The sequence below is a fragment of the Ornithorhynchus anatinus genome, chromosome 5, assembly GCF_004115215.2.
Source record: "Ornithorhynchus anatinus isolate Pmale09 chromosome 5, mOrnAna1.pri.v4, whole genome shotgun sequence".
NCBI classification, from domain to species: Eukaryota; Metazoa; Chordata; class Mammalia; order Monotremata; family Ornithorhynchidae; genus Ornithorhynchus; species Ornithorhynchus anatinus.
Genome location: NC_041732.1, coordinates 29,957,719 through 29,979,888, shown reverse-complemented (window position 1 = coordinate 29,979,888; position 22,170 = coordinate 29,957,719). Strand labels below are relative to the sequence as shown.

General features: G+C 40.6%; 1 protein-coding gene across 1 annotated transcript in view; it reads left to right on the top strand.

Annotated features, from left to right (window-relative positions):
* ADAMTS17 (ADAM metallopeptidase with thrombospondin type 1 motif 17) overlaps positions 1-22,170 on the top strand; it is a 368,163-nt gene that overhangs the window by 200,141 nt on the left and 145,852 nt on the right. The window contains exons 11-13 of the mRNA XM_029066734.2: positions 6,257-6,358; positions 7,436-7,581; positions 16,646-16,812. Of these exons, the coding sequence (XP_028922567.1) occupies positions 6,257-6,358; positions 7,436-7,581; positions 16,646-16,812 (415 nt within the window). The remainder of the gene's footprint in view (positions 1-6,256; positions 6,359-7,435; positions 7,582-16,645; positions 16,813-22,170) is intronic.

Genomic DNA, 22,170 nt, shown 5'->3' with positions numbered 1-22,170 from the left:
TACTTTCTCATATTTTTTCAGACACCTCCCTTTAATTCATTCATATCTTGAACTGGTAGGCCAGACCTTTATGCTAAGTACTCTACTTTTAGCCAGTACAGCAAGGGGAAAATCCCCAGTGACTCTTTGGGGAGAATGGTTTAGCAGTACATAGCCTTAGGTCTTTAACAAAACCCAGGAGAGCTATCAAGAATTCCCTGTCAGAAGTTGTGGGAAATGATCTCTATGATATTTCCCATATTAAAAGTTACCTTTTTAGAAATGAAAAGCCAATAATCCTGCCTTCTGAAAAAGCATTCCACATTTAGAAGTAGTTTGCTCCTATGTACGCATTAATCAAGTTGGTTTCTCTTTGCCTTCTGCTTAAAAGGAAGAAGGGGAAAAAAAGCATTTCTAGGTACCTGGAATAAAAGCAGGTGGATCTTTATTTATCCTGCCCCTGATGGGTATCAGGAGGGGATGTGCAAAAGAGATCCTAATCCCATTTTTCTTAAATCAGCTAACTGCTGAGAAGCCTGCTTAGTATGGTAAGGGAAGAAGGCAAAGTGATGTCTCCCAGTTCAGGGGACCTCATTTGGAAATTCCAACCCTGCAAATACAAGAATTCAACATACAAAAAAGCGAGTGGGAGCACCATATGATTTCCAAGAGTGTGATGTAATCCACATGGTTGGGCCCCCCACTTCTGCCACTCCAGAATATTTCTTTTCAAGTGCCAGAATTTTCCCCTTTGACAGCCTCCAGCTGCCTTAGTTTCTATTTAATAGCGGCTTTAGTTGAAAAGGATACAACCTCTGTTCAAATGGAGTTAATAAAGTGGTAAAACATCTTGGTAACATACAGCACCAAGGCTGGTAAATGAAAGTTTGTTGTAGCGCGATCCATATCACATATTAAATGCAGAGTCCTCAGAACAAGTACCCTGAGCTTTTTAGTGGTATGGCAACAGAACACAGCACAGGCAAGTAGTTACCAGATTTCTTATAGACATTTGCTGAAATAGATAGGTTCTGTATTTAGTAATGAATTAAAAGCATGTTTATTACAAAATCCGATGTTTATCATCCTCTAATGATGGGAAATGGAACATCAACTGTAATATAGATAAGTATTTTTATTGGAGTAATTATCCCTTCAAATAGCAGTATGAGCATATGTTGGTGTGCCTATGAGTTCATTGCATCTGTTTGTAGGATGGAGAAAAGTTTCTTTATTGTTTCTAGTTGGAGCTCACTTCATCTTGTAACCCAAATTAGGGAATTCTAGAATTTACATTTTTATTTTAACACCCATGCACCTACTTGGACATAACAAAATATGCCTTGATCACTGTAACTAATGAGAACTCCATGAGTTATAAAATGCTATTTTGAAATATTCCTAATCTGTGATTCGTAGATCACTTTTACAATTGTATTAAAACATTTTGTTGCAAAAATAATTAAACTTTAATGGGATTTCTTTTTTCATCTTATGCCATGCATTTAAAAAGTTTATACCAATATTAACGTATGTTGATGTTCCTGATAAGCATGCTTCAGTGGATTCAAAGAAATAATACAAAAAACAATGTGAGGAGGGGAAAAGAAACAGATTTAGAGTAATCTGTGTCCATAAGGAGCCAATTCAAGCACTGGTTATGAAGCAAATGCTTCTTGTGGCATTTACTATTTGGTAATCAACCAGTGGTATTTATGAAGCACTTATTATGTGCAGATCACTGTAGTAAGCGTTTGGGAGATCACAATGCAACAGAGTTGGTAGATGTTCCATGCCCCACAAGGAGCTTAACTAATATCCAATTTGAAGGCAGGAAATCAGAGTGAATCAGAGTGGATATATGGGTTTGACAGAGCTGATTATCAGTGTTCTGTGAGTGAAGCAACAACTGCTCAGAGCTCAATATCAAAGAGGACGATGGTCGGTGTAGTGGTTCAGGCATAGCATTCAATGGGGCAGGCGTAACGTCAATCAGTCAATCATACTGAGTGCTTAATGTGTGCAGAGCACTGTAATAAGCACTTGGGGGAGTAGAATATAGCAGAATTGGTAGAGGGAGAGATATTAACCACTAACTCTTGCTGCATAACAGTTTTCTGAATTAAGGTTTTGGTGGTTAACTTCAAACAGTTCTTTGGGCTCCTAGAGCATTTTCACTTCAAGAACTCAGAGCACTTTTGGAATCACAGTGAAACACAATGAATGAGAAGCAACATGGCCTAGGAGAAAAAGCATGACCAGGGTTCTAATTCTGGCTTTCCCAATTGGTTGCTGTGTAACCTTGAGCAAGTCACTTAACTTTTCTGTGCCTCAGTTTTCTCAACTGTAAAATGGAGATTAAATCCTTTTCTCCATCCTTTTTAGAGTGGTGAGCCGCATATGGGGCAGGGACTGTCTTCAACCTAATTAACTTGTACCTACCACAGCGCTTAGAAGGGTGTTTGACACATAGTAAGTGTTCAACAAATACCCTAAAAAAATCCTCAAAGGTATTAATTGTACTGATTTTATTTTAGAAAATATTTTTCCCAAGAGAACCAGGAAAAAAAGCTATGGTCATGGTCTTTTTTCCCCCCATTTGAATGTGTCAGTGATGATGCAAATTGTGCATCACCCAAACTCCTTAAAATTAGAGTTGAAAACAATTAGAGGCCACCGTGTCTTCATCTGTCTGAAGAGTTGACCACTCTGTTTACCATGGAAAGGCATAGCTAATTCTTTTCCATTCAGAGCTTCATAGGTTTCATTCTGTAGGTCTATGCACACAAGCCATTACTGAGCCGTGTATGGGAGAGAGAATCAGATTTCTGTTCCTAACGAATATCTTGTGTGTTTACCAAAACTTTGGAATAACACGAAATAGAGAGTACAGATCATTTCATCCATTCTGTGCTGCTGAAGACCCCACTGAGTTGCGAACATCCTGCAGAACTGTACTGGGATTTCCACCATATGGCCATGTCTCTGAACGATCATTATTGTGGGTTTAGTATTTCCATGGAACTTACGTGGTCATGTAGCAGGCCTAGAGCAGTTTGTATTGGATGAATGCTTCACGTTTGTTTTCATTCGTCATTCCTCACCACAACCCTCTGAGGCAGATTGCTGTTGCCATCCCATTTTCTGTGAAGGAAATTGAAGCATAGCCAGAGTAAAGGGTTTGTCCAAGCACCCACAGGGATGTTGTGAAGACAAATGAGATAATGATGTGAAAGCATTTTGGAAAACAAAATCACTATATACATTCGAGGGATTAGTGAATTTTGTTGTTTTTGCAGAAAAGCAAATGGAGAATTGGTATTAGAATTTACATCTTTGGATTCCTACTTTGTCCCTTTATTATGAAAAAATACTTTTTCAGATGACCTAGAATTTGTATGAAAAGGAAAATACAGTAAATCTCCTAGGTATAATGACACCATGTTTAGCACAACTTGCTTTGTCTTTCTTCCTAGTGGCATGATTTATTTTCACTACTTACCAGCTTCCACTACCACATAAATATGCTCCGGTGTATGTCAGTTCGTTCTCACGCACACATGCACACACACACACTTATATTACATTGTTGAAGAACTATAAGGTTAAAGTGTGTTGAATCAAACTATTTAATGAGGTGCAATAAATCTTTACAAGACCAGCTGGCACTGAAGTTAAGGCTCTCATCTTTTTGCCATTACATTAAAATGTGAACAATAATGGAAAAAAAACTTAAGTTTTTTTTCCTACACAAATATATAGCATTCCATTCAAAGCATCAACTTCTGTGGGCCACAGATCAGGGCAGGCAAACTGAAAGGTGAAAGATCTAAGTAAGGATATCTCTTCCTCCTTTGTTTTCTTCCTATTTTTTTCTTACAATTTTTGTTTATCCCTACAAAATAAGGACATCTCTTTCTCCTTTTGGCTTCATCCTTCTATTATTTTTTTTTAAACCCCATAACTCCTAAATTTTTTGCATTTTGAAATGCTAGAATTGCAGTTCCCTTGTGCAACTGTACAGATGTTTAAAATTACTTGTGATTCCACTGTGCTTTGAACACATGCACGTCTCCAGACAGGAACAGTTAAAAGTTGAGGTATAAACATTTCAAGTTACATAAGATTGCCCCAAACAGGTTTACCCAGGGAGTCTCAATACTTTAAACTGTAACTTGAAAAATTCAATTGGCCTACCAATCCATTCTCTGATGTCCCAAAAATTGAATTTTGGCTTCTATAACTATCACTATATATGCGTAGGTTTTATTCTGCCACAAAAGCTGTGTTCATGACTCTGACTTTTGGATATGATCTATAGACACCTGGAGATTTCAGTTCCCCTTCATAATTCTTCATGCAGGTTGTTGGAAGTCATTTTTAATAGATCCTTTCCCAAATGGTAAGTATGCCATAACACACTGGCACATCATCAGACACTGCAAGAGGAGCTTCTCTGATGGTACTTCCGATCCAGTGGGCCTTGGAATGCCACTGAACCTAGGAATCATTCAATCACTAGAATTCATTGAGGACCTACCAAGGGCAGAGCACTGTGCTTGAGAGAGTACAATAGCATTAATAATGATAATAACAAGCACTATAATTATTATTATACTTGTTAAGCATTTGTCCTGTGCTTGGGTAGATACAAGTTAATCAGGTTGTACACAGTCCCTGACCCAGATCGAGCTCACAGACTGAGTAATCCCATTTTACAGAAGAAAAAAATTGAGGTGCAGAGAAGCTAAGTGCTTTACTCAAAGTCACACAGCAGACAAGTAGCAGAACTATAATTAGAACCAGGTCTTCTGACTCCTAGACCTCTGTTCTTTCCACTAGACCATCCTGTTTCCTGAAGCATCCAGAAGCAGTGTTGCCCAGTGGATAGAGCACAAGCCTGGGAGTCAGAAGGAGCTGACTTCTAATTCCAGCTCTGCCTCTTGTCTGTTGTGTAACCTCGGGCTGGTCACTTAACTTTTCTGTACCTCAGTTACTTCATCTGTAAAGTGGAGATGAAGACAATAAGTCCCATGTGCAACATGGAATGTGTTAGCTTGTATCTACCCCAGCACTTAGTACCAATGCCTGGCACATTGTAAGTGCTTAACAAATACCTGAAAGCAAAAAAAAATCTGCCCTAGGATTTCTTTGGCCTCTTTTTGCTATTACTTATTCCTTGACCTTCAAAAATGTGTAAGGTGATGTAGCACCAGATTAAATTACTAATATCCTTTATATTAAGTGTACCAAAGGGAAATTAGGAAGACATCTAATTACTGACTACTCTATTAAGACAGGCACTTTAAATCATTTAAATCATGGGTTTTATTTGTTAAAACAAACCAGTTCCCCAGATGATTTTAGTTATGACTCTCAGATCTTCCCAAATCCAAGTGGTTTCAGGCCTGACATAGGGCGGCCTTTTGACCAGGAGAACATCTTGTGTTCTGGATAAGACACTGCATGTCTTTATGTTCCAAAGTTTTGTTTTCAGAACCCAGATTTCTTCCACTTCAACTCCTATTGCCTAGTCCCACCATTTGGAAGCAGTGCCCAAGATCTCAGGGGTGAGGGGGGAGAATGCAAGGGTGGAAAGTGTTCAATGGTTCCTCTCCACCTCGAATGCAGATGCACCCTAATTTTTTTTCCTTCCCACCAGGAACCTTTCCCGTATCCTTACAATGGCCATACCTATATAGAGAATTTTGGGGTTGGCAAAGAGGTGTCCAGAATTCTTCAGTTCCTGACAGTGGCCTCCTTACTCAGATCCCTCAAAGTTTAATGGAAAGAAGTCACCAATTATGACTGTGGACCCATTCAAGGAAGCTTTGCTTCTAAATTGTGCAGGGTTTGAATTGTTAGCCCAAAACTTAGTACCAATGCCTGGCACCTTGTAAGCACTTAACAAATACCAGAAAGCAAAAAAAAATCTGCCCTAGGATATCTTTGGCCTCTTTTTGCTATTATTCCTTGACCTTCAAAAATGTGTAAGGTGATGTAGCACCAGATTAAATTACTAATATCCTTTGTATTAAATGTACCAAAGGGAAATTGGGAAGACATTTAATTACTGACTATATTAAGACAGGCACTTTAAATCATTTAAATCATGGATTTTATTTGTTGAAACAAACCAGAAAGTTTAATGGAAAGAAGTCACCAATTATGACTGTGGACCCCTTCAAGGAAGCTTTGCTTCTAAATTGTGCAGGGTTTGAATTGTTAGCCCAAAACTCCAAATATAGTGACAGTTCCCTGTTCTTTTGGATTTCAGCATTTGATGTGTGCAGGCCTGTGGTGCCTTGTGGAAGGAGACACATCCTGCAAAACCAAGCTGGATCCTCCTCTAGATGGCACTGAATGTGGCGCCGACAAGGTAATTGATAACCTCAGACGCTCTTTCCACCTTTTTCCCTTTCTTTCCTGTTTCCATTTCTTTCTAAGACCACTCACTGGAATTGGCAGTGTCCAAATCGCCTCATCCGTTTCCCTAACTGCATCCTCAGCTCGCAACACACACACGCACACACACATGCTTAACTCAAAAAACATGTCTTATGAACTATTGGACTTTTGAAGAAATGGATCCAACAGGACTTATCTCTGTTTCATTTGTTCATCATCAACGTTTTTAAAGCTCAGACCACATCATGAACCATTTTGATAAGTCTATTGCCTTGGCACTTATGCCCATTTTCCTAAATGCAAGTAAACCTGAAGCAGGTTAGAGCTCATATCAAAGCATCTGGACCTAGTAATGGCAAATAGCCACCATCCACTATTCACAATGAAAATTAGAAATGTCCTCAAGAATACATTTGCAAATATACACCCTTGGTGGGTTCTCTCATGTAGAGAAGCTCTTCTTCAGTGCAGTAGATCCTTTTAGTGTCAAACATGTTGGATATAGTTATTTTCTAGTATTCAAACATCATGGTCAGCTAATCAGAGCTGTTTACATTCACTCTAGAAGCAAATTATTCTCATTTAGACCATGTTCTCCTGTAACATGTGGGATATTTTCTTGACAAACCTCACACATAGAAATATTCACCTTATAGTCATGTGCCATGGGCAATGACATGTACATGCACACAGCTGTTACTTCTAACACTGTACCCTGTTCTATCCAGATGTATATCAGAAGAATATTCCCTAATTGCATTATGGATGTATTTAGTTTTCTACATTAGACTACCCCAAAACATGATAAAGATAAGAAAATGTTCATTTTCGGAGAAGCAGAACAGAAAGGGTCTTCATCTCCCTCTATCCTCCCTAATATGTGAGTGATAGAAGGCAGGGATCCAGCATCAGAATGACCAATGCCCATATCCATAGTTCCCCCTGACCCCCCAACCCCCCCAAACAAAATATATTTGTTCAGCATTCAATCCTTGTGAGGGCAACTTGCCTGATGACTGTCATGCAAACTATCTGTACTCTGTTTCAGTGGTGCCGTGCTGGGGAGTGTGTCAGTAAAACTCCCATCCCGGAGCACGTGGATGGAGACTGGAGCCTGTGGAGCCCATGGAGTATGTGTAGCAGGACTTGTGGGACAGGAGCCCGGTTTAGGCAGAGAAAATGCGACAATCCCCCGTAAGTCTTCTCTTTGCTCATGGCATTTTTTTTTCCTAAATTGATCCTATTTTTAAATTGGAGCCTGAATGAACAAAGAGTAAAAGTGTTGGGGGAAATGAAGCAGAATCTTGGTTGGCAGTAGTAGGGCTATATCAAGAGGATTCCCAGCATGTTTTCATAGTGCTTTGGACATGCATCTATAACAGCCTTGCAGTTAACTCTGTGTGTGGGGAGCCAGTAAAAATGTGGGATGGCCCCATACTAAAGAATGATGGTATTTCTTTTTCTATCTGAGCCCTACAGGCTTTGGAATATTAAACACAAATTACAGCTTGGCTCCTTTCCTGGTCTTATCTGCAAGATTGAATCCCAGAGTCTGAGAAAGAAAAATCTTTGTAGGCAATGAAACCAAGCTGGCTGCAGGACAGAGAAGCGGCTGTCCACCACGGAAGTTAGAAATGCCAAGGCAAATATAGGAACCTCGTCCTCGATGACTCCAATATATGTGTGAATGGACAGTTTTGCACCTATGGATTTGTATACCTGTGATTAGCTATTTGGAGGTTCAGTTTGTCATTCATTCTTGGATTTTAGAAACCTTCACTATGTGGTCATTAATATTATGGTCATTAAAATTATAAATGATTATATACTGATTATATGACTTTACTCTGCGTATGAGCATTGCAACTGTATGAATTGTAATGGATGAAGGGAGGCCCTTGCAGACATATGTCCAGGTTTGGTTTATAGAATTAGAAAGGTAAATTTATAATAATAATAATGGTATTTGTTAAGCACTTACTATGTGTCAAGCACTATGCAGGGTTGAAAGTAGTAATAGCTTATTTGTTGACTGATGTTTGTTGATTAAGCGTATGAATGAAGTCTTACTGTCCCTCTTTCCAGAGATCCTGAAATCTCCTGAAATTTCCAGAGATCCTTCTTCATTCTTTACTTGAAGCAGACTTTTGCATAAAAAGTATATCTGGTTGTCATTTAAATCACTTTAGCATCCCTAAATCTATAAAGCTGAGCGGGGAGCTTGATTCTAGGGCAGGAGTTACAAAGGTGGCTGAAGTGTTCAGAATGCTAAGAAAGTGATCAGGGAAAGCTAGACGGAGATGGGATTTTAGGAAGGATTTGAATGTAGGGAGAGCTGTGTGTGGTTTGCCGGATGTGAGGAGTTCCAAGCCGGGGAAACAGAGTGAGCAAGGTGTTGGAAATGGGTGAATCAAGAGCGAGGTACAGCTAGAGGGTTGGCTTGGGTGGGACAAAACACAGCAAGTTGGGGAACAGCAGGAAAGAGAGCAACTAATTAAGATGAGACCAGGTGATGGAGACCCTTGAAGCTAGTTGTAAGGAGGTTTTCTTTAATGTGAAGAGACAAAGGAAGCCACCATAAGGTTTTAAGGAGAGGAGAGATCTGGGCTGAGCGTTGCTTCAGGAAGAAACAGGGTACGTTATAGACTCGAGGGGATAGAAGCTGAAAACTGAGAAATGAGCAAGGGGGCTAATGAAATATTCTAGTCAGGATGGTAGCAGTTTAGGTGGAATGGAAGGACTGGGTCTGGGAAATGTTGTGTAGGAAAACTGCACTGAGTTTTTCAATGGATTGGGTTTGAGAGTTAAATGATAGCTAAGAGTCGAGGACTTCTGGCACAGAAAACGTGGTGATATTAACCTAGATGGGAGTGTCAGTGCTAGGGCTGAGTTTCAGGGAAATTGAGAAGTTTGTTTATTGTCAGGTTGAGTGTGAGGTGCCTGGGACTGAGTTTAAGAGGAAAATTGAGAAACTTATTGTCTTGTTGAGTGTAAGGTGCTGGCAGGACATCCAAGGGGGGATGTTCTAGAGACATGAGCTGTGGAATTGCAGTTCAGAAAAGGGGTCATAAAAGCACATCTCCTCCAAGAGGCCTTCCCTGACAAAGACTTCATTTCCTCTTTTCTCACTCTCTTCTGCATCAGCCTTGTACTTAAATTTTCACCCTTTATTCACCCCTCCCTCAGCTTCATAGTACTTATCTGTAATTTATTTATATTAATAATGTCTGCATCCCCCCTCCTCCAGACTGTAAACTCACTCTGAGCAGAGAAGCTGGCAACAAACTCTGTTATATTGTACTTTCCCAATTATTTAGTACAGTACACTGCACACAGTAAGCACTCAATAAATATGGTGGATTGATTGAGTTCAGGGCTGGAGAGGTAGATTTGGAAGTCACCTGCAGAGAGGTTAAAGACCCTCCAAGAGAGTGGTGTGTAAAGCAAGAAGAGGACCTAGAGGACCTAGAACAGAGCTGTGGAGGATGCCCGCAATAAGAGAGATGAGCAGAGGCAGAGGAGTCAGTGAGGGAAATTGAGGAGGATCAGTCAGAGGGGGGAGGAGAACCAGGATAGTACTGTTAGCCAAAACAAGGCCAGGAAATATTTTGAGAAGAAAAAATAGTCCAGGAGGAAGATGGAGCTTCTAAGTTTCTTGAAGGCAGGGTTCATGTATATTAAACACATATCAGAAGCAGCATAGCCTCGTGGATAGAGCATGGGCCTGGGAGTCACCACTTATCTGCCCTGTGACCTTGGGCAAGCCACTTATCTTCTCTGGGCCTCACTTCCCTCATCTGTAAAATGGAGATTAAGATTGTGAGTTCTATGTGGGACAGGGACTGTGTCCAACCTGACTATCTTGTATCTACCTTAATGTTTAGAACAGTGCCTGGCACATAGTAAGCAAAATACCACAATAATGATCATTATTATTGTTATTATTATTTATTAACTCTATAGTACTCTTCCAGGCACTTAGTATAGTGCTCTGCACAAAGTGCTCAGTAAAAGTTATTGATTGTCAAAGTCAGTGCATGAGAGGATCAGGATTCAGTATAGTCCTCTGGACTTTGCTATAAGAAGGTGATTGGCGACCTTGGAGAGTGTAGTCTCATAGAGTGAAGGGATAGAAAGCAAGATGGCAGAGAGACAGATGTAAAAGTGACTTTTCCCACCTCCTACTCCTTCCTTTTTTGCTTTATCCCCTTCTCCTGTCACAAGCCTTCAAATTTACATACAGAGAACAAGCCATCCAGGATCTGGTGACCACATTTTCCTGCTGGTCAGCTGCATAGATGAATCTTGTTTTCCTTCATATTTCTGGGTCTTCTCTAGGATGTTGGAGGCTTCAGGTGTTCAGTAGTTGCTTGCTCCCAGTTTTGGAGTCAGCTAAGTGAGTCTGGGATGGCAGGGCCAGGGTTTAGGATTTTGGAAACAAAACAAGCAAGGTTGACCTCATTTTTTTTTTTTGTCAACATTGAAGCCACAGCCCTCATGACTCCCACAGAGTTGACACCTGTGCTAATGCTCACTGGTCATGAACGCTGGTCACACCTCATATATTACTGGCTTTCAGGAAATGGTATACTGTAAAAATCATGGCCTATCTAAATGACCTGCAGGTCCATTGCAGCAGGAGATTGGGGAAGATTCATTGAAATTTAATGCTCTTTCAGGATTAAGACACCCAGGAATCTGAGTGCAATTTAGAGGATGGAACTTGGCAAGAAACAACCTGTAGCCAATCTTCTCCTTAAATGAAATGGGGTTTGGGATCATTGGATAGTTATTAAAGTCCCATAAGTGCATAAATGGAAAATTGGGGGAAAGCCCCAGGAGCACATTTGCTTGGTGCAAAACGTATGTGTGTGTGTGTGTGTGTGTGTGAGTTCTGTACATACCAAGAAGAGAACTGGCCATGACTGTAACCTTGACTCTGCTTGAAATAATTCTCTAACCTATTTGAACAGCAAAAGCTGACAGTGAGTCTGAAGCACCCTGAATTATTTAGCAGCAGCAGCCTCCAGTGCTTCCAGAAGACATGCAGAATGGTGACAGCGATTTTTATTAAGTCTAGGCTGGAGTTTACAGCTTTGCTTTTCCAGAAGGAGTTGATTTGGTGATGCCTATAAAGTACAGCTGATTTGGGACCACGCAGCCAGATGGTTGACCAAAACAAAGTCCATTCATTGTCTCACTTCTTAAATCACAATGTTTGCTGCCTCCGAGATTTCACAATGATTTTAAAATTCTTTTGCTTATGTACATTCCGGGCTTAGCGCACGCACGTGACGTCCTTTCACTTCATATTCCTGGCTGCTTTCCCTCTTCTTCTGCAGCTGGTTTATTCACTGTCCAAAAATATTGGCAAGAGAGTTCTCTTTTTTCCTTTTTTTTTGGGTCTTGGTCTTTTCAGCTATTGGAATTTTTATTTCTTGCCAGCTGACATTGAGGCCTTGGGGACTATCAGTATTTTTAAACCAGTTGCTTTACTTGCTTGATTTGGCCTTTCCTTCTATAATTTGTGTGACTGTCTGTATGAATTACCTTTGACTGATTGCAAAGTAGAAAGTTGTGCTAGTCCTCGGCTGGAAGGCAGTTCCCTTTGTTTCTGAAAAAGAGAAAAGAGGACAAAAGCCGAGAATGCCTTTGTCTGGAAGGAATTGGAAGATTAATGGAACTCAATATGTGGAAATGGATTAATGTTCCTACACAGTGTCACCATGGAAGATACATAGGGGGGAGAAACAGTAGGAATCTTAAAATAATCTGTGCAGCAACAGGATGGATTGAATTTATGTGCCTGTAATTGCTTTAGCTTCTACTGTGAAACCCCCATATGTGCACCATAAATGTGCCAAGGAAGTTGGCATTCTCAAGCATAATTTTAAAAGTCCAAGCCCAATACATTTAAAAATAGGTTACACATGTTACTTGAATACCTTTCAGATGAGACCTGCAAACCAAGAATAGATATTTCAAAGCCTATGGCCCCGGCCTTGCTTTGGAGGGGTCATACATCATAACTAAGGGTGTATCTTGCAAAAGCCTTGGTCCCTAGGAATCCTGCTGCCCCACTGGCTTATTAGAAGTTTCACCGGGTTGGAATTATTATTATACTATTATTTAGCTCTTTGTAATCTAGCTAAGCTTCTCCTCTTCCGTATTGCATGTCACCCCCACCTTCCAACCACCACCACCATTTTTCCCCTTCCCCAAAACCTCTGCATGTTTTCTGAGCTCTTAGAAAGGAACAGAGCTTTCAAAACATGGCTGTGATGCTATTGGTCTCTCCCGTTTCCTGTTACCCTCTTGGACCCCTCCATAGTCATTTCTGACAGCTACCTAAACTGTTCTTAATTTGTATTTAGGCAATGGTGGAGACAAACAGGTCCATATATATGTTTTAAAGTCATTGGAACAGTTGAGTACTCTTCCAAGGGTTCCCTGAAGCATGTCCTTAAGTAACCTTATCTTGGGTTAAATCATCCAGACTTCTCAGCTTCCTATCAGTCAATCAGGGGGATCTGTTGATCAATTTTTTTGTGGACAGAGAACTATACTAAGCACTTGAGAGTGTTCAGTACAAGAGACTTGGTAAACATGTTCTCTGCCCACAAGGAGCTCAGAGTCTAGATGGGGAGATACACATTAATATAAATAAGTTATGGATATGTGCATAAGTGCTGAGGGGCCCAGAATGGGGGACAGGACTAAGTTTCCAGGTGGCACAGAGGAGAGGGAAATGGAAAAAAGAGGGCTAATCAGGGAAGACCTCTTGTAAGAGATGTGACCTTAATAACGTTTTGAAGGTGAGGAGAGTGGTGGCTGGCGTATATGGAGCGGGGAGGAGTTCCAGGCCAGCAGGAAGATGTGGGAAAGTGGTCAGCAGCGAGATAGACAAGATCAGGCACCATGAGCAAGCTGGCGCTAGAGGTGTAAAGTATGGGGCTGGGTTGTAGTACAAGATCGGTGAGGTGAGGGAAGAGGGGCAAGCTGGTTAGATTAGTCCCCGATTAGACTGTAAGCCCGTCAAACGGCAGAGACTGTCTCTATCTGTTGCCGACTTGTTCATCCCAAGCGCTTAGTACAGTGCTCTGCACATAGTAAGCGCTCAATAAATGCTACTGAATGAATGGTTGAGTGCTTTAAAGCCAATGGTAAGGATTTTCTGTTGGATGCAGAGGTGGATGGGCAATGACTTGAAACTTTTGGGGAGTGGAGAGATATGGACTGAACTTTTTTCTTAAAAAAAATGATCCTGGCAGCAGAATGTCATATGAACTGGAATGGGGAGAGCCAGGAGGTTGGGAGATCAGTACTCAGTGAATATCATTCATTTAAAAAGTCACCTTTCCTTTCAGAGTGACACTTCATAAGGAGCTCAGAGCACTTAGGACAGTAGAGTTAAACTGTTCTATTTCCAAATCGTCACCTGACACCACTCTAACACAATAAAAGTTACAAACCTTGGAAAGAGCCTGTCTTATAAATCATTCCCCAAAAGTAGAGGTTGTTAATGATGTCCATTCTTTATCTCCAAGGTTAAATCCCTTGTTGTCTATGATTTAATGATATCTCTTTTCAGTCACAGAAAAACCTCTCTGCAGAGACACCTTTATTTTCACTGCTCTCTCCTCTACTAAAATGAGCATTCTCTCCTCCCACTGTAACAGCATTTCCATGGCCCACATTAATTGGTCTCTGATTCAAGGCCCTCAGATTTATTCTCACCTTCACCTTCTTTTTCTTACTCTCTTAATCTATCTCATTTCTTCAAATACCTCCTGAACCTTCTTAGCCTCCGCTAGTGAACTGGTTTTTAGGAGATACCAGATCGACATATCCTCATTATCCCTCTTAAAGTGTGAAATGAAGTGTAGTTTGTCATGTCAGGATTCAAAAAAACAAAGAGAACAATATAGCTACATTTTTAATTCTTGGAGTGCAGTCAACTCTTGCTAATTCATCAACTAACTATTCCAATCTCCTTGCTTCTCATTCTGTTGTTTACTGCCCATATTTGCCATTTCACTGCTCATCAATTTCAAATTGGAACTAAAATCACTTCATGTCCCATCTGCCAACAACCCTACTAGTATATTTAATGGGTCGTGGAGTTGAAGTTAGTAACTCTGTGAGTTTTGAGGATTTATGCAATTTTAGCAGTCGGTTCAATAGTGTTATGGCAGTGCTCACAGCAATATAACGTAGCTGGAAAGGACGTGTGAGGTGAGTGGATGATAGGAGATCACTCGAGCAGCAGCTTCATGGTGAAATGAGTCAGCTGACAGCAGGAAGGGCAGAAAAACCTGCACACAGTAAGCACTCAATAAATTCTATTGAATGAATGAAAAACTAGTTTAAAGCATAATGTCAAGCAGTGTGACATAAGAGTAGACTGTTAGGGGACCATGTAGGAGACATACCAGCCTGTTGGGCAGTTCTCCACAAACAAAGGATTTGAAAAGATTGGAATATCAAAACACTGATGCAAAAATTGACACAGATCATGTATGAGGCAAACATAGATGAAGTAGAGAAACAGCATTGCCTAAAGTATAGAACATGGATGGGGGAGTCAGAGGACCTGGGTTTTAATCCTAGCTCTGACAGTCATTTGCTGTGTGACCTTGGGCAAGGTCATTTAACTTCTCAGTGCAGTAGTTCCTCAACTGTAAAATGGGAGTTAACTACCTGTTCTCCCTCCTATGTAAACCGGGAGCCTCAGGAAATACAGGGACTGTCCCCAACCTTATCTCGTACCTACCCCCAACACTTAGAACAGTGTATGGTACATAGTAAGTGCTTAACAAATACCATAAAAGAGAGAGAGATATGGGCTGAGTGACAGTCCAGTAAGATGATCCATGCAGCAACATATGGTATAGGTGGGAACAGGGAGAGGCTGAAGGCTAGACAACCAGTGAGGAATCCCCCAAGTGCTTAGTACAGCACTCTACACATAGTAAGTGCGTAATAAATAGCACTGATTGAGGAGGCTGATGGGATAGTCTAGAAGGAAGAAGATCAGAACTGGCACTAAGCTGTGAGCAGTTTAGGTGGAGAGGAAGGGATGGATCAATATGACGATGTGCTGCAAGAACTGGCAAGATTTGTCCGTAGACTGAATGACACCAAGTTTCTGGGCCTCTAGGAGAGAGATGATGGTGGAGTTACCTAAGAAGGAAAGGTAAGAGGGAGAACTAGACTTAGTGGGGATGATGACAAGTTCTGTTTTAAATATATCAAGTTTGAGGTGCTGGTAGGAGTACAAAGTGGAGATGTCTTTGCAAGTTGAGAAGATACGGGATTGGAAGCTGGGACTAGAAAGATAATACATGTAGCAGCATGTTGTATAGATTAGAGGAAGGGAGGATGGAGAGGCTGGAGACAGGGAGGCTATTGGAATTATGTAGCTGTGATATGACCAGAGCTTGAGCTAAAGTGATAGCAATGGGCTGATCTAGGAAATGTTGTATAGGAAGAGCAGGCAGGATTTAGCAGAATCTTCAATATCTCTGGAAGTTTTCATGTTAAAGAGATTTTGACACAAATCCATGCCATCAGGAATTCCAACCATCTCTTAAGACCACACCAGAAGTTGCTGAGTATTTTCTTCTGGACAAATATTATTAACAGTACTCATTAAGCGCTAACTGTGTGTCAAGCACTGGTCTAAGCGTTGGAGTAGATACAAGATAATTAGGTTGGAGGCAGTCCCTGTCCCACATAGGGCTCACAGCCCAAGTAGGAGAGAGTTGAATTTAACCCTCATTTTACAGATGATGAAACTGAGGCACAAAGATGTTACTTGCCCAGAGTCACACATCAGACCAATAGCACAGCTGAGATTGGAGCTCAGGTCCTCTGACTACCAGTCCTGTGTTCTTTCCACTAGGCCACAGCACTTCTCTTTTTGTTAATGATGTACATAATAAAAACTTTGGTTTTAGGTTACAGCCAAAAGCTATGTTTTGTCGACTGTACTGCATTGATGTTTGTTATGCTCTCCTTCACAGGTTTTGGTTGTACATTTCCAAAATGCATCCTTGTGATTTCTTCCCTAAGCAGGCACTAAGTGTGTATCTGGGATAGCCAAGAAAGAGTAATCCAGTGTGATTGACCAGAGGAATTACTTTTAAGAATTTTTTTTTCTTTTCTCTCTCTATTTTGGCAGGATAGAAAAGGTTGAAACTACACAGTAAATTTAACGTGTCTCCAGTTAATGATTGACCTGCTCTCTCACTTTCAGGCCGGGGCCAGGAGGCACACATTGCTGGGGAGCAAATGTGGAACACACAATTTGCGAGAACTTACCCTGCCCTAAGGGAGTACCTAGCTTCAGGGACCAGCAGTGCCAGACCCATGACCGATACAGCAACAAGAAGAAAGGTTTATTGACAGCTGTTGTTATAGACGGTAAATGAAACAATGTTTTTCTTAATGGTATTTGTTAAGCGCTTACTATGTGCCAGGCACTGTACTAAGCACTGAGGCAGATACAAGAAAATCAGGTTGGATACAGTTCCTGTCCTACATAGGGTTCCCAGTCTTAATCCCCATTTTACAGATAAGACAACTGAGGTGCAGAGAAGTTAAATGAGTTTCCCAAGGTCACACAATAGACAAGTGGTGGATCTGGGTATAGAACGGAGAAGCAGCGTGGCTCAGTGGAAAGAGCACGGGCTTTGGAGTCAGGGCTCATGAGTTCGATTCCCAGCTCTGCCACCTGTCGACTGTGTGACTGTGGGCAAGTCACTTAACTTCTCTGTGCCTCAGTTCCCTCATCTGTACAATGGGGATTAAGACTGTGAGCCGAACGTGGGACAACCTGATTCCCCTATGTCTACCCCAGCACTTAGAACAGTGCTCGGCACATAGTAAGCGCTTAACAAATACCAACATTATTATTATTATTATTATTATTATTATTAACCCAGGTCCTCTAACTTACAGGTCTGTGCTCTTTCCACTAGACTACACTGCTTCTCATACTTTCGCTGCTCGTAATTTCTTGCTCAGTATGTAAGGTGATCGTCTGAACTTGGGCTCATTGGATGTCTTGTCATCTCCTCTGTTTCTTATCCCCATTTTACTAGTATGAGAGCAGTGAGGTATCTCAGTATCATAAGGGAGCTTAGACTAGTCTTGACAGCCATATTATTTTGGATTAAATTTCCCAATAATGTTGGTCAAGAAAATCTGATCCCCATACTGAAATAACTTAAGTAGGATGTTGGAGTCAACCATGTTGATTAGGAAGACTGTCTCCATTGGAGGCACTGAAAACATTTGCTACTTAATCTCCCCATTCTAGAAGTCTCTTTAGTAGAAGCTTTAGTTCCCCAGAGGTTGCATAATAGACCTCACCACTATCTTAGGGTTAAGTTGTGGAAGAGAGAGGATTCTGTTAAGATTTTTCATTCCCTGTTTCAGTTTTCCTGTTTTCTCTTTAGTCCTCCTAATGAATGACATTATTTAAGTTCATTGAACCAGGGCATATGATAGCCCAGTGATGTTACTAAATCAAGTTGAAGAAACTGATGTTAATTAAATTCACTGCTTCCTCCTTTCCCAGTCTTCTTCCTCCCTTTTCTTCATTTCTTTGTTGACGTGTCAGGGGAGCGTTTTGATCTGAGTTAACAAGACTAGAAAGAAAGACTTCAGAGTTAATAACAAGAAAGATCCTCCTCAGAGTCACATACCATACACAGACAAGTCTCTACTGTTTTCCCTTAGTACTTTATCATGTTTCTTTTTTTTTCCATTAGCAATTTTCTTTGGATTTGCTCTTTCTAATTGATTGACATATTTCAGAGGGTATTTACAATTAAGAGTTCAAACTCATTCTTCATAAATCTTTAGGAATTCTTCCACATCAAGAGAATTTCATGCCTTAAGATGATTTCAAGAGGGACATTCCCAATTCCAACAGCTAAACATGTTCCAGTCTGGGTTTTCAGGATGGCTCTGATGGTTGTTTTCCATGCCTCGGAGGAAACCTTAGCCTGGTACTTCACACTTGGAATTCTCTGTCTCTTCCACATGATTTATCAATCAGATTTAGTCTTGATATAATCTTACTGACAAAATCCCAAACAATCTTTGACTCCCTCCATTTTGTTCAAGCCACAGGTATATAGACTATACAATCAATGAAACGTTGGTTGCCTTGAAAAACCAAAATGGCCCCTGCTTTGAGACAATCTAATAAATTTAAAAGGAAAATGTGGACTCTGCAAAATACTTAGATCATTGATTACAAGGCCGACATTTCCTTTGTTTTAAGTCAGGACCTCTGAAATGTACAGTCCACATCATAGTAATTAATAATTCAGTTAAGTTCTAGAGTAGAAGGATGTGATCAACCATAATTTGGGGACAAAGAATTTATATCAGGCAATTCCTAATCTTAAAGCAAGGCTGTTCGGCATTGCATTATTCTGGAGGAGATAATGCAGAATTCATTTTGACATTATAAGTAGTAGCAGATGCTATAAACCAATCCCACTGAAGCTTAGTTTGAGAGTTCAAGGTAATTATCCAATTATTTTGTTTTAAAAGGCACATCTGTAGCTGGGATCTTTGTAATTGCAGTTGCATTGTCACATGACAAGAAAACTTTCAAAAGAAGTCTCCTTCCCCCTTCCTCCCCCTCCCCTCACATCTCTGAAGAGAGGTGGGAGTGACAAACACTAGTTAAGAGGAATGATATAGCTTGGGGCATCACCTCTTAAAAATAAGACCTCACTTCTTTCTACTTTGGCCATCAATCTGACACGGGAGGAGACAGGAAGATTTCCAGATGTCCTAGGAGACTTCAAACCTCTAATCAGTAGGAAAGGGGGTGGGGAGGGTTGGGGGAGTGGTGGGACTGTAACTGTCATTATTCCCTGGGGAGCCCTTGGTCCTACTGAAAAATTGTATAGTTTCATAAGCTTCTGAATAGATTGGAAACTACATATTCCTCATATTCTCACTCAATCGGGAATAAAGAAGAGGACATGCTCTGATAAATTAGACTAGATTCTGGTACAAAACTGCATCTCTAATAATTAATTTCATGTATTAAGTACTTACTAAAGGCTAAGCACTGGAATAGTGACAGGATTATGCAATTGGACCCAATCTCTGTTCCTGAGGAAACTGAGACCCAAAGAAATTAGATGACTTGCCCCAAGGTAGCACCATAGGCCACTGATGAAAATGGTACTCAAACCCAGGTCTCCTGACTCTCAGCCCTGTGCTCTTCCACTAACTAGACCACACTACCTTCCTGCTATCCATGACTTTTCCTCCTTTCATTATTTGTGACAGTCCTGAATTTTTTCTCTTATAAGAATTCCATTTAAGCTACTTTCCTGCCCAGATCCCTCTCAGTGTGTCCATCTAAGTTTCTGAACATTTGGATCAATGGGACTTCTTCATTCCCTTATCATGAGTAGCAGAATTGTCCTTCAGTTTGTAGAAGACACTGGCAACAGTGAGGCTGCACCCGTGAATTTGAGTGTATTTGAAATATAGTCTCCTTCATCTATGAACTTACCGGCCACAGATGTTTCACGATGGTTCTTCAAGTTCAAAGTGTGTTCTTCCTGACAGGGCAGTCATTTTGGTTAAGTCTTGGGCTGAGAAGTTTGAGTAAAAAGTACCTACAAGCACTGGTGTCACTACCTAGTATAGTGGCTAGCGCAAAATAAGTGCTTAACAAATACAATCATTATTATTATTATCTTCCATGACACTTTCAATTCAAATATAATGTATATTTGACCTTCACTGAAATCCACTGGATTTGAAACTCTATTTGATTATTCAGCAGTAATGTTTTTCCAATAGTCTGTTTAACTGGTGTGTTTTTGAGCATTCCTATGTAGGACTACACTGAGAATATTTCAAAAGCACCTTGATTTTTCATCGCCTCTTTTGGGGCCATAATAATTATGGCTGCTCACATATTTGGTTTTCATTTGTGTTTCCAATGAAAGAGAGCTCAGGGTTTTAACATAACTTTTAATGAAGACTTAAGAAAAACAAATTAACTCAGATGTATTTGCATCCTGCAAATTTATCTGTTCTTGTCAAACCTCTATTTATACAAACAAGCAGTTGAGGGAGGTTCATAATCTGAACAATTCATGGGATCTAACTCTTGAATCTGTTGAAATCCATTATAGCTTTCCTTTTCAGAGCAGTGAAATTGGTGAATCCCTTAGCTTCTGCAGCAAATATAATAATAGCAATAATAAATAATTGTGGTATTTGTTAAGCGCTTACTATGTACCAGGGACGGTACTAGGTGATGTGGTAGTTACAAGCAAATCAAGTTGGACACAGTCCCTGTCCCACATGGGGCTCACAGTCTTATTCCCCATTTTACAGATGAGGTAGCTGAGGCACAGAGAAGTCAAGTGACTTGCCTAGGGTCACACAGCAGACAAATGGCAGAGCAGGGATTGGAACCCACAACCTACTGACTCCCAGGCCCATGCTCTATCCACTAAACCAATCACTGTGGGCAGAGAACTTGTCCAACGTGTATTCTCCCAAGCACTTAGTACCATGCTCTGCACATAGTAAGCACTCAATAAATAGCATTGATTGATAGACAAGCAGAATGGACAATCTTTTTGTGTCAGGGTTTTTTTAGGAACTGCTCTAACAGAAGTCCATTTACTGTGGGTGAATTCAGAGCCACACCTTCGTACTAACCGCCTAAGGATACCAGGGCTCCCCTTAGGAACTCTTCAAGGTAAAGCAGCCAAATGCATTTATTTGAATACCTAACTTTTGAATTCACCCAACTTTTTCTCTCTCTTCCACACCTGAAGTTCTCATTTTTCTCAAAGTTTTATAAGCCCTGCCCTTCCTGTCCATCCCTATTTGCCACATGTGTCTAAGTGCCCCAGTAAGGGATGTCTAGACAGTGAACTTCACTTTTCCATTTTTCTGGCTGACACCGGGAGGAGCGGTCATTTGAGCTAGGCTGAACTGAATCCATGGTTACTCTATTGGCTAGAGGTTATCGTGGCATTTTGAGAGGTGATGGAAAGATTTTCCTGAGAAGGACTGTTATCTTCAAAAATCAAAAGGTAATGATTCAGCATATATGCTACAAAGGATCATGGGATGATTCTAGGCTGTAAGCTTGAAGGGAACATGTTTACCAAATCTGTTATATTGTACTCTCCCAAGTGCTTATATAGTACTCTGCACACAGTAAATGCTTAATAAATACCATTGATTGATTGACTGAAAGAACTGGAAAGAAACACCACCACTGAAGAACATGACATCTTCAACCTTTCCACCATGCAGTTGTATCTGCAGGCCTCATTCTTAGTTCTTGGAACTAACTGCCATAAATAGTTATCTCCTCACCCTTACCTTGCATTCTGAAAATAGAGATTAAAATCAAATTAATAGCCAGATGGGAAATTAGAACTTCAAATGCCTCCTATTAATCCTATTCAAGTTTCTGCTATTCATCTCTCTTCCCCACTGACATCAATACCTGTTCTCCTTCCCACTTAGACTATGATCCCCATATGGGACAGAGAGTGTGCCCAACCTGATTATCTTGTAACCATCCCAGTGCTTAGTCCAGTGCTTGGTACAAAGTGCTTAATACATGCCATAATCTTTACTATCAGCCTTGTAGGAGTGAGGTTCTAGATATCTCTTCTTGTAGTATGGACATGAACTTATTTTTTTAAAAAGTTAGACCCATTCCAAAATGGTAGACAAGTGGCAGAATTGAGGTTAAAACCCAGGTCC